This window comes from Elephas maximus, chromosome 25 (genome assembly GCF_024166365.1).
Source record: "Elephas maximus indicus isolate mEleMax1 chromosome 25, mEleMax1 primary haplotype, whole genome shotgun sequence".
In the NCBI taxonomy this organism is placed as follows: Eukaryota; Metazoa; Chordata; class Mammalia; order Proboscidea; family Elephantidae; genus Elephas; species Elephas maximus.
In genome coordinates, this window is record NC_064843.1 from 20,591,781 (window position 1) to 20,604,361 (window position 12,581).

A 12,581-nucleotide genomic window follows, 5' to 3' on the forward strand; every position below is an offset into this window, starting at 1 on the left:
GGCCCAGGGAAGAGGCTGTCTCAGCTGTCCAGGAGGGAGACACTGGTGACTTGGACTCCGGGGGTGGTAGAAGAGATGGAGAGGAGTTCTGGCCTTATTTCTGGCCAGTGCAAGGAGGGATGGGAAAAGGGGCAGAGATGGGAAGCCTGTGGGTAGCTGGCCCACTGATTCTGTGTCCAAGGAGGTTTTCACAGGGATGTTCTGGCATGGAGCAGAAAATGAAGAAAAGAAAATGCATTACAACAGGTCTTCAGAGGACCAACTGTGCAATGAGAAATGCTACACACCCAGTAATAAACAAAGGATCCCTGGTAGCACAGTGGTTAAGCACTCAGCTATTAACTGAAACGCCAGTGGTTCGAACCCACAGCTGCTCTGTGGAAGAAAGATGTGGCAGTCTGCTTCTGTAAAGATTACAGTCTTGGAAACTCTATGGGGCAGGGCTACTCTGTCCTATAGTGTTGCTATGAGTTGGAATCGACTCGATGGCAATGAAGTAGAAATAAACAGAAGCTGGAATCACGAAGTTTTAATTCAAGCTATCCTACCCCCAGAGAAGAGTATACATGGTACAAATTAAGTCTTCCACCTCCATTTCCTTTGTCCAAATGGTAAGAATCAAGAAAGTCACCTATGACCAAGGATGTTCACTGTAACCTTATTTGTAAAAAATCACAAATTAGAAAAAACTAAACACCCTTCTATAAAGAAAGGGATAAATAAAATGTGAGGTATATCATATAGCAGTCAAAAGGAATGAACTAGGTCTATATGCAGCAATATGGCAATGAAGGGAGGATGGGAGGGAGGGAAAAGGAAGGGAGGAAGGCAGGGCAAGAATATCACACATCTAAACAGGTAACTGGAGCCCTGGTGGCACAGTGGTTAAGAGGCTGGCTGCTAACCAAAAGGTGAGCAGTTTGAATCCACCAGCCGCTCCTTGGAAACCCTATGGGGCAGTTCTACTCTGCCCTACAGGGTTGCTGTGAGTCAAAATCGACTGAAGGGCAATGAGTTTGGTGGTTTTGGTAAACAGGTAACTAGGTTTGGGGCTAACGGCCCAAGGACCTCAGCCTTATCTATAAAGTTCTAAAAAGTTTTTTTTTTTTTTAAACAGAGAATATATATATTTTTTTATAGCTATGATACGACTTATAACTTATATAATTACAAACTGATTTTAAAATGTGCATTAAAAAATTCCAAGTTTTGCAGAAACAGGAACTAAAAGATAATGCTTCTGGTCAGAGCAGGACAGCTGAGACCAGTGGTCCAGATACCCTTCACGGGGCTGTAGAAAGAAAACATCAGAACTTCTACTTCTGTTTATTTTTTATCTTACCTTTTTAGTTATACTTTTGTATGCTTTACAATGTATATAATTTAATAACAGTACCACATGTATATAATTTTATAATTGAAGAAATATGAATATATTGGGAGGAGATTCTCAAAGACTTTTTTAATTATTGATACATGATGGGCAAAACTTGGAGACCACTCACTAACTTAGACAAGACTGAACCCTCACACTCTTTACCCTGAGCTCGGCCTCTGAAAAAGTGCATAGCCGATCAAGTGCTGAAGGAAAGAAATACAGAGACTATCACTTGGTAGAAGCGAGCAACAGGGAAGGCTCCAGGCTTCTCCCATTCGGAAGAGGGGCCTCCTAGCTAATCGTGCTCCTGACAAACCAAACCCGGCAACACCTTTCACCCCACCGCCTTGCCAAGCTCAGTGAACGATGCCTTTAAATGCTCAGGGCACAACATGGATGTGTCTGCAGCTAGCTTCAATCCTGCCAAAACTAAACTTCCCCTGTAGATGGCTTTCCATTTCCAAGACAGAAGTTACCCCACCTGCACTGGGAAATGGCAGTCAAACAGGCTTAGCAGAGATGACCACCAAGGGGACATTTATTCAGTGTTGCAGGATGCACCAGCCACCTTTTAATACTATAAGAGGAGTGCACATTTACATTTTGTATACTAACCGAAGAAACCCTAGTGGAACTACTCAACTACAGAGAACTACCATCCCCAAAAGAGAGATAACCATAAGCCTCAAGACAGGTACACTTAAATTTACAACTCAGGGCTGCAGACAGACAGTGGGCTGAAGCAGGAAGTCAGTGTTTCCATTAGAAATCAGACATACACAAAGGGTTTCAGAAACTGACTATTTCTAGGAAAATACAGCATATTTTTAATTAAAGAAAATGGAACCAGAGGGTAATGGTTAAGAGCAGGAGTTAGCAGCTTTTTCTATAAAGGACCAGATACTAAATATTTAAGACTGTGGGTCACAAAGCATCTGTCAAAAACCACTCAACCCTGTCATAATAGCAGGAAAGCAGTCACAGATAATACATACGCAAACGGACATGCTGTGTTCCAGCTGAAGCCCTGGTGGTACAGTGGTTAAGGGCTCGGCTGCTAACTAAAAGGTCAGCAGTTTGAATCTATCAGCTGCTTCTTGGAAACTCTATGCGGCAGTTCTACTCTGTCCTATAGGGTCACTATGAGTCAGATGATGGCAATGGATGTGCCAATAAAACTTTATTTACAAAAGCAGGCAGCGGACCATATTTGGCCCGTGGGCTATAGTTTAGTGACACCTGCTTATGAGCACTGACATGGGGTTAAGAAGTTCTGGATATCCCCCTAATTCTATCACTTCCCTGCCTGGGGGACCTTGGACTCGCTGATCACTTTATTTTCTAAGCCTCAGTTTCTTCAATTCTAAAATGAGGACAAGAGTTAAGTACCTCCAAGGGTTAAACACAGTAAGGTGGAGAAAGCACTTAGCACAGGGCCCAGCACATGACGGTTGCTCCATCCATGTCAGCCACTGCTCTTAGTGCATCAATCATGTTACCTATCAGCCCCAGCTGCAAAACTAAATCTTGGTATGGGTGAAAAAAACAACTAAAATCAAACTGATGCCAAATTTCCTCAGAAAATGTGCACGGCAAAAATATTTGGGGATAAGCAAAGAAGTTTCCTGAATAAACTGAATGTTTCGAAGGCCAGTGTAGCAGGGGCAGGGGTTTGGGGACCATGGTTTCAGGGGACATCTAAGTCAATTGGCATAATAAAATCCATTAAGAAAACATTCCGCATCCCACTTTGTAGAGTGGCGTCTGAAGTCTTAAATGCTAACAAGCAGCCATCTAAGATGCATCGATTGGTCTCAACCCACCTGGAGCAAAGGAGAATGAAGAACAACAAAGACACAAGGTAATTATGAGCCCAGGAGGCAGAAAGGGCCACAAAAAGCAGAGACTACATTAGCCTGAGACCAGAAGAACTAGATGGTGCCTGGCTACAACCGATGACTCTCCTAACAGGGAATGCAACAGAAAACCCTTGAGGGAGCAGGGGAGCAGTGGGATGCAGACACCAAATTCTCGTAAAAAGACCACACTTAATGATCTGAATGAGACTACAATGACCGTGGAGGTCATGGTCCCCAGTCCTTCTGTTAGCCCAAGACAGGTACCATTCCCAAAGCCAACCCTTCACACAGGGATTGGACTGGACTATGGGATAGACAATGATGCTGGTGAAGAATGAGCTTTTTGGATCATGAGACTATGTTGGCATCTCCTGTCTGAAGGGGAGATGAGAGGGTAGAGGGGGTCAGAAGCTGGCCGAATGGACGTGAAAAGAGAGAACGGAGGGAAGGAGTGTGCTGTCTCGTTTGGGGGGGAGCCATTAGGAGTATTTAGCGAAGTGTTTATAAATTTTTGTATGAGAGTCCGACTTGATTTGTAAACTTTTACTTAAAGCACAATAAAAATAAAAAAAAAAAAATTGGGGGGTAGAAGTAGGACTTAAGCTTGCCATTTAAGAATTCCTGGCTCATTACATACTGCATGTAGGACAATCTGTACAGGATTACATTGAATGAGAGAATGGCTTTTCATTTGGAAAAGCCTCTTCTCTGAAGAAACCGTCATCCATTCTCAAGCATATATATCAAGGGAGGTTAACACTATAAATATTAGATCAGAGATGCCGAAAATATGGTACGCCCACTGCCAGTCTGCAGTCCTGTGCCTAGGCAGAAATAACCAATCAATCATGGCACTCTTTCTCAAGAAACCCAGGTAAGGCTTCAGAAGGCTCAACACAGCTCTTCAAATAATCATAATATAGACTCTATTTACCATCCCTGTTTTAAAAAGCACTGGTAAATTATGGATCTCTTTAATGTGTTCTTTTAAATTCATCAAACTTTTTTCACTGATATGAGTTACCCTCTGATGTTAGGAATAAATATTCTTTGAAACAATCAGAAACCTCAGGAGTAGGTCTTAAGGAAAAAAATACAAGAAAGCTAGACTAGGAATTGAAAAACCCAAGCTGTAGTCTTGTTTGCGCCTCTCACTACAGGTACATTGCTGCACAAGCCATCCTAACTTCTCTACTCCTGCTTCGACCTCAGGAAAAGGTGATTTATAAGAAATTTACGGCTCCAGTTATCTACACCTCTACTTGTTATTATGAATTTTAATGCCACCAAGAAAGAGGACGCATAGAAGTGCCTTCTGTGCTCATGTGTACCAAATATTCCAATGAATGCTAAAGACTTTATTTAGAAATATGTAAGAGAATGCAATAAATCAAATATTTCTAGGGAAACAGATTCTTGTTTTAGCTAAAGAGGTCAGACCCCTTCCTTATTCTCTGTCCTCCTCACGCTCTCCTTCAACAGACCTCAGTAAAGAGTAAGCTGGATTGCTCCTTCCTCCATCACCTCTGAGAGCATCTGAGTACCCGGGTGGTGACCAGCATAGCTCCTGTACAAGAGCCGCCTATGGCTTGGAAAGAACTTCCGGTACAAAATCAAATTGAAACATGGCACCTGCAAGCAGTCGAGGGATGTGCTGACCACCCGTGGGGACTTGGACTGGCAAGCCAGCTCGAACGGAAGGAAATATTTGTCGGCTTCAATGAAGTTTGCCTTTGGCGGTGCGGCAGCGCCAAGCCTGGGGAAATAAAGCAGGAGAGGGCAGAGAAAGAAGATGAGAAAAAAAAAAAAGCTTGCTTTTCCCACACATCACTCTAACTTCCCATTTCACCTGGAATTAATTAAAAGTGCCTGAAAACTGGCATTGGTGGGGCTAGAGAATTAAAACGTTATACACGTGCACTAGAAAATCACCAAAGTGCCACATGCAGACAGCAAGGTCCTAGACCGAATCCTGGCATCAGGCATGACAGAGGTGTATTTCTGAACTGTGACTAAATGGAACCATTACTATGACAATCAGGTGCAGCCACTTCTGGGGCAAGCTGTTCTCATGCCTAAGGAAGCATGACATCTGAAGAGACAAGGGCTTTGCCTCTTCTGTCAGGAAAAGCTACAAGAGCAGTAACTTGATCTTCTTTAACCTCTCCTCCAAACACGCAATTACTGAGCCAGCAACCTATTAACCTAGCACTGGTTCACACATGTATTAAGTCCTACGGTGTGCCCAGCGCTGTGCCAGGAGAGTATATGCTGTCCTGAGGATTAGAATTAAGAGAAAGCAAGCAGAGAAAGAGGTCCCCACGACCTCTATTTATTTCCTTAATAACATATCTCGACAGGAAAAAAAAGATACAGCTTACCTTTGCTTTTCTATTTCTGTTTTAATTTCATCTGGTAGGGAAGAAAGAAAGGCAAGTCAGGAGTATGCAGCATTTATGTAAAAGAAAATTTAATATAAGATCGTGAAACCATTAAAAATAATGTTTGACATTCTTAAATAGAGACATGTCTATAGAAAGAGTGAAAAATAATTATAATATTAATAATAGCTAATACGTGGCAGTTACTATGTATGAGGCATTGTTCTAAGTACTTCACATATTTTATCTCTTTTAATCCTCACACCAAACCTATGAGGTAGGTACTATTATCATCTCTGTTTTATTTAGAGCAGGATTTCTCAACCTTGGCACGACTGACATTTGGGGACAGATCACTTTTTGTTGTGGGGGCTGTCCTGTGGATTGTAGGATGCTAAGCAGCATTCCTGGCCTCTACCTACTAGATGCTAGTAGCACCTACTTCCCACAAAAACCAAAAATGCCTCCAGACGTTGCCAAGTGTTCCCTGGGGACAAAACTGCCCTCCATCCCACCCTGTTTGAGAACCACTGATTTAGATGACGAAACCAAGGCACAGATATATTAGGTAACTTGCCTATGGCCACACATCCAGGAAGTGAGGGAACAAGAATTTGACCCCAAACATTTTGCCTCCACAGTCCATGTTCTTACTTATTTCCCTATTCTACAAAATGTAGGTTAATTTAAACAAACAAACCTGTTGCCATTGAGTCGATTCTGACTCACAGCGACCCTACAGGAGAGAGTGGAACTGTCCTACAGGGTTTCCAAGGAGCAGCTGGTGGATTTGAACTGCCGACCTTTTGGTTAGCAGCCAAGCTCTTAACTGCTGCACTACCAGCTCCATTTAATAATGGCTAACACAATATTATGATATTACCGTAGCAGCTCAACTGTGTAAAAATATACATGAGAGACTGCATACAAATATGACAAGATATTGAAACAAATACACAAAAATATTGAAAGTTCCCTAAGTAGTGAGATGATTTCTCTTTTTTCACATTTTCTACAATAAAAATATGTAACCTTTAGGAATGAAAATTAATCTAGACATCTTTGCCATGGAGTTACAACTATATAGTCAGGGTCACAGGAATAAAGTGTTATTCTTCAGAAATCACAACCTTAAAGAGATAGTCTTTATTTCCAGGAAAGAGAACATAAGTTTTGCATGACTCAAACAGCAGCACACTCTAAGTTCACGCAATTCCCCCACAACCACGCAGTCACACGTATCCCACGTTTGACTCCGCTACCCAAACAGGCAAAGCGAGTGGCTGCCCTGGGCGCTCTGCATTCCGATCATCCCAAAAAGCACCACTTCCTCACACAGCCTCCTGAGGGCCGCTGGTCTGCATCTGGCATTAGCTATCCGAGCAGTCCCAGGACACAGCTCTGGAGGCTACACGTGTCTTGCTTGCTCTTGGACAACTATACTATAGACCGAGCTTTAGGACGTGAGAACCCAATGTCTGAATAGGTTCCTAATCTTCAAGACAGTCTGATTTCAGTGTTTTCCTAGGGTCAGATAATTACATGACACACATAAGAGAACAGGAGAGGCACACCCAGATCATTAATATCGAGCATTCTGCTCATGGACCATAAGACCTGTGACCCACAAGCTCTGGGCCATGGAGCCGGCCCTTCAGGAACAAGAATCTGCTAAGACGGTAGCTCAGCTTCCTCTAGCTGGGTCCCAGGAAGCTGCAGGTGTGGTCAAGGAGATCCAACCGAAGAGGCTGGCAGCCAAGCTTTCCGCTTTCAGGAACCAATGCCCACAAGCACCAAGGTTCTGCTTGGGTGATAAGGTCATCTGTCATGTGTGACATTCCAGAGGGGCATTGTTGCCTGAATTCAAATGTAAGCTTTCCTTCCAATCACGTTAATGGTTACCTTGTTAGAGTTAAGTTCAAATGTATCTGAAGCAATCAGGCTTTTGCTACAGTCTGTGCTGGGCTCTGAAAGCTTAAATAATTTCTCCTTTCGAATGCCACTGGTACCAACCCAGTGGCATTCCAAATGACTCAATCACCAGGACTACTGCGCACTCAGTGAGGAGAACAAAACCAAGTGCAGAGGTTACAAACTCAAAGGCCTATGGAGGCCAGGCAAGGAACCAAGGAAAGACATGGGTGGGTATAAGACAACAGGGGCAGGGAAGTACCCTTCCCACGCCACCAGCTAAGGGGCAGCAGCTCTTCAGCCTCAGATGACTGGTGCCTCCAGAGACCCTGAGCCCAGGGTGCTAGTTCCGGTTTTTCCAGAGGTCAAAATCTAGATTTTCCATGAAAACTTCAATTGCAATCCAAAGTAACTTCGCTATTTTTAAAAACATGCCTCAACTGAAACTAGTTTGCAGGCTCTCCTAGCTTGGGGCCACCAGTTTGCAACTTTTGTTTTACAGGACAGCTAAGAAACAAGGAAAAAGTACTTCACTGATTGCAGAAAAGCAACTTAAAGGAGATAAAAACAGCGTTTAAGGGCTATGATCAGCACTATGAGGACAAAACATCCAAGTTTTGTACAAGGCAAGGGCTGTCCGGTAAATGAGCAATGACTAAGGAGCTGGAGGACCAGCGTTCAAGGCCAAACGCCACTGAACTTTATAGACGAAGAAACAAGACCCAGAGATGTTAAATCCCTTGCCTGAGGTCACAAGCTAGTGTGGAGCTGGGACTTGAACCCAGAAAATGTGGCTGCAGAGTCCATGTTCATAACCTCTCAAATTATTGTTATTAGCTATCAAGGCAACCCCAATTCATGGAAACCCCATGCACAGTGGAATAAAGTGCACCCTGTCCTGTACCATCCATATGATCAGTTCTGGATTAGAGCACTGTGATCTGCGGGGTTTTCACTGGCTAGTTTACAACCTCGGTCTGGAGTCTCCCAATCCCCTTTCCTGGCCTGCTGGGGCAAGACCACTTGTTTTCAAATGAGAACACGAAAGGACCAGCATAACCTGCAGCAGCAGCGTAGGCACAGCACAGGGGACCGTGTCTGAGAAGAGTGGCCCTCCACTGTGAGCAAGGCTACCAGGGAGAGCAGTTGCAGAAGACCAAGGAACGACAGTCACCAATCCTATGCTCACAGTTTACCTTTCTTAATTTACACTTAAGCACCCCCATAAGAAGTAGGAATAGTGGCACTTCTAAATTACTCCTTGATGAAGGGGAGAAACATCTTTAAAAATTCTCTCCATTAGGCATAGAATCCTTGTAAGGACTCCACTTTTGACCTTCCTTCTAAAAAACCCATTGTCATTGAATCGATTCTAACTCATAGCGACCCTATACTTATAGGACAGAGAAGAACTGCCTCATATGGTTTCCAAGGAGTGGCTGGTGGATTCAAACTGCCGACCTTTTGGTTGGCAGCCAAACGCTTAACCACTGCACCACCGGGGCTCCTTCTAAATGAAATGGGAAATCCCTAAAAGGGCGGAGGAGAGGGGAGGCATGATCTGACCTACATTTCTGACAGATCACTCTTGACAGGGAGGTGATGATGGTGGCTTGGACCAGGGTGGAGGCTGAGGAGGTGGAGAGAAGCATCAGTCTGAACCACAAGAAGGCACCATTTTTGCAGGTCAGAAATGAGCACATATAGCAGTTCCATGGGTTCAGACCTAACAGGTGGGTTCTGGATAGATTTGGATAATATTATTACTTTTTTTTCCAATGAGAAGAAGGAGAAAAAAGGCACAGGGAAGAAGTACGTGTGCATAACACAGCCTGGTGTGGTGGAAAGAAGGTTTGCAATTCAGACAGAACTGGGTTCAAGTCTCGGCCTGGATCTCTATTAGCTGTACGATGCCAGGTGGGTAATGAAACCTCCACAGACCTTGCCTCTTACTCTAAAAAATGCGGATGATACCAAGCAGTCCCCTGTACTCCGGAGACTGGGTGCCTTTACGCAGAACCGGCTGCTGCTGAGTGGACTCTGACTTATGAGTGACCCTGATGTGTGTGCGGGTAATTCTCTCAAAAATCCCATGTTTGAATAATGACTAAGGCAGAGTCTGGCACACAGCAGGTGGTCAATCAATGACAGTTCTTTTGCTCTTATCTTAAAACAGGAGTCAGCAAAACAGAAAAGTCTCCGGTGCTTGGCAGACCCAAGCAAAGCTAAGGGAAGGAGGAAAACAAGTGGAACACCAATAGTAATAATAGCTGACATTCACTGCCTGCCTGCCAAGGGCAGGCGTTCAGTCCTCGTCAACACCCTGGGAGGCGGCAACGGTCTCAATAGCCCCATTACGCAGGTAAGGAATTTGGGCATCAAGAGGTTAAGTCACCTGCCCATGGTTACAGCCGGGAAGTGCTCCAAGCAGAGTCAGGATCCGCACCCAGGCTGTCTACTCCAAAGCCCTCTCTGAACTGCTCAGTTATCAGGTACAGAAGACAGTGGTGGAGGTGGGGCATACCTCCTCCTGTTTTATTGCTCCACATCTTAAAAGGCACTGCTTTCCCAACTGCCATCTGGGCAATTAGCAGCAATAAATGAGCAGACTGCAAAGCGGGGAGACCTAAGTACGGTGAGCAGGTTCAGCTGATAAAGGCCACACTTCTTCCCTCAACTCCCACCTGGATGTTGCTGTCACCTATGAGCCTCTCAGGTCACACCCCCTTATTCATCAGCAGCTTGGGCACCAGCTCCCATTCTCCCCTTCACTCCCAAGGTGAGTCCAACGATGACCATCACCAACCTCAAACCCAACAATGACCAATGACCTCGTCACTGGTCCATGTGATTCCATAATACCCCTTCAAACCTTCTACTCTCCTCAAATGCCTCATCTGCCACACCCCTCCCTACCACACAAACCAGCCAGAAAAAAAAACCATTGCCACTGAGTTGATTCGGACTCATGGTGACCCTAGAGGACAGAGCAGAACTGCCCATAGGTTTTCCAAGGCTGTAAATCTTTATGGAAGCAGACTGCCAACTCTCTCTCCCAAGGAGGAGCTGGTGGGTTCAAACCCCCAACCTCTCGGTTAGCAGCCGAGCACTTTAACCACTGCACCACCAGGGCTCCTGTCCAAACCAGCGCTGTCCCTCAAGTTCTTCTAATTCCACTCCAATGACCTCCTCCTCCCCTCCAAGCCAGCCTGGTGTGGCTGGTCACACTCTGAATCTTGTCCCCGTCTGGAATGTGGCACTTCCAGCTCCTTCCTGTTCTCTGCTCACAACCTCCTTTCCTTCCAGGTGATCTGTTTAAAGACCAGTAGATCCTTTCTTCGACTTTTCAGAATCTCCAGCCCATGAACCCTTAACTGTCAGCCAACACGTCAGCATCCTCCTTTCTTCATTATCCAGATGGATCCCATTGGCAGGACTGTTATCAGACTGAGGCACAATCGATAACCTTGAGAAGCCTGACTCAGATCTTTAGTCCTAACTTGTGGCAAAATCCCAAACTTAGATTATATTAGTATCCTCTTTTGACCTGTCTCCACCTAACCAGACCTCTGAAAATAGGGCAAGTTGGTAGGTTTATAAACTCATAAACACCAACAGCAAATGGAACCCTAATACTGTCAGTTAATCCTATCTTCCCTAACTCTCCACAGTGACCACTGCACATTTCTATACCTGCTGTCATTGTGCTCAAGTCAATTCCGACTCACAGCAACCCTACAGAACAGAGCAGAATTGCCCCATAGGGTTTCCAAGGCTGCAGTCTCTACAGAACTAGGCTGCCACATCTTTCCCCTGCAGAGCACTGGCAGGTTTGAATCGCCGACCTTTTGGGCAGCAGCTGAGTGCTTAACCACTGCACCACCAGGGCTTCTTGCACATTTCTCTACTTTCCTCAAGCACCCCATCTCTCTCTCCTGATCATCACCATTAGTCGCCTTCCTCCTTACTCACAACCGATGTGGTGGCTTCCTACTTCACTCAGAAATTAGAAACCACTACAAGGAGACTCCCTCAGCTTCCTGTTAGCAACCTACAGACTGACCTACTTCTCTAACCACCCTGGGCTCTCTCCCGTCATAAGAGGTGGTGTCCAATCCTTCCACCTCTGTCCTATCCTATCCCCGCCTGCCTTCTCAGGAATGTCACGCTATCGGTAATATCTAGAATCTGATCACTTTCCACCTCTTCCACCATTGCCACCCTAATCCAAGCCACCAGGCAAAAGACTCTTAACTGGTCTCTTACTCTCCCACCCCCACCACACATCTTTCTCTACACAGCAGCCAGAGGAACTCCCTTAAAAAACAAATCAGATTACATCACTTCTTCGCTCAAAGCTCTTCAATGGCTTCCCATTTCACTCTGAGCAAAATCCAAAATCTTGACCTTGGCCTCCAAGCCTCTCTGTGATTTGTTACCCTTCAGAATTCACCTTCTACCACCCTGCCCCACTGGCCTATTTGTTGTTCTCGAACATGCCAAACAAGTTCCTGTTTCAGGGCCTTTGCACTTGCTATGCTTGCTGCCTGGAATGCCCTCTCCCAAAGTATCAGCATGGCTCACTTCTTCACTTCCTTCAGATGGCTGCTCAATGTCACCACTTCAGAGAGGCCTCCCTCACCACCTCTCTATTCCACCCCTCCTTATCACTGTATCTCCTTACTTGCTTTGTTTTTTTGTTTTACTCTGGTTTATTTTTCTTCACAATATTTATCACCCTTGTCATATTATGTTTCAGTTCGTTTAATATCTGTCTGCCACAGCAGAATATACGGCAGAGATTTTTGGCTGTTCTGTTCACTGCTGAATCCCTAGCACCTAGAAAGTGCCTGGCACAGAGCAGGTGCTCAATAAGTATTTGGTGATTGAACGAATGAACTGTCCTTTCTCTTTCCTGCATTCCTTCTTCCTGAACTGGCTCCGATCCCAATGATATTTAAACAAGTTCAAGCCTCTTCTACCTTTAAGAGAAGCAGAAGCAAAACAAAACAAAAAACTCGCGATTCACATCTCCCTCCTCCCCTTCACATC

At 44.8% G+C, this 12,581-nt stretch overlaps 1 protein-coding gene across 4 annotated transcripts in view; it reads right to left on the reverse strand.

Moving 5' to 3' along the window:
• Positions 1-12,581, reverse strand: part of ARFGEF2 (ADP ribosylation factor guanine nucleotide exchange factor 2) — an 89,773-nt gene that overhangs the window by 67,007 nt on the left and 10,185 nt on the right. For all 4 annotated transcript variants that reach the window (XM_049868870.1, XM_049868869.1, XM_049868868.1 and 1 more), the window contains exons 2-3: positions 5,619-5,649; positions 4,870-4,993 (exon numbers count right to left, since the gene is read on the reverse strand). In XM_049868870.1, coding sequence (XP_049724827.1) covers positions 4,870-4,993; positions 5,619-5,649 — 155 coding nt within the window. The remainder of the gene's footprint in view (positions 1-4,869; positions 4,994-5,618; positions 5,650-12,581) is intronic.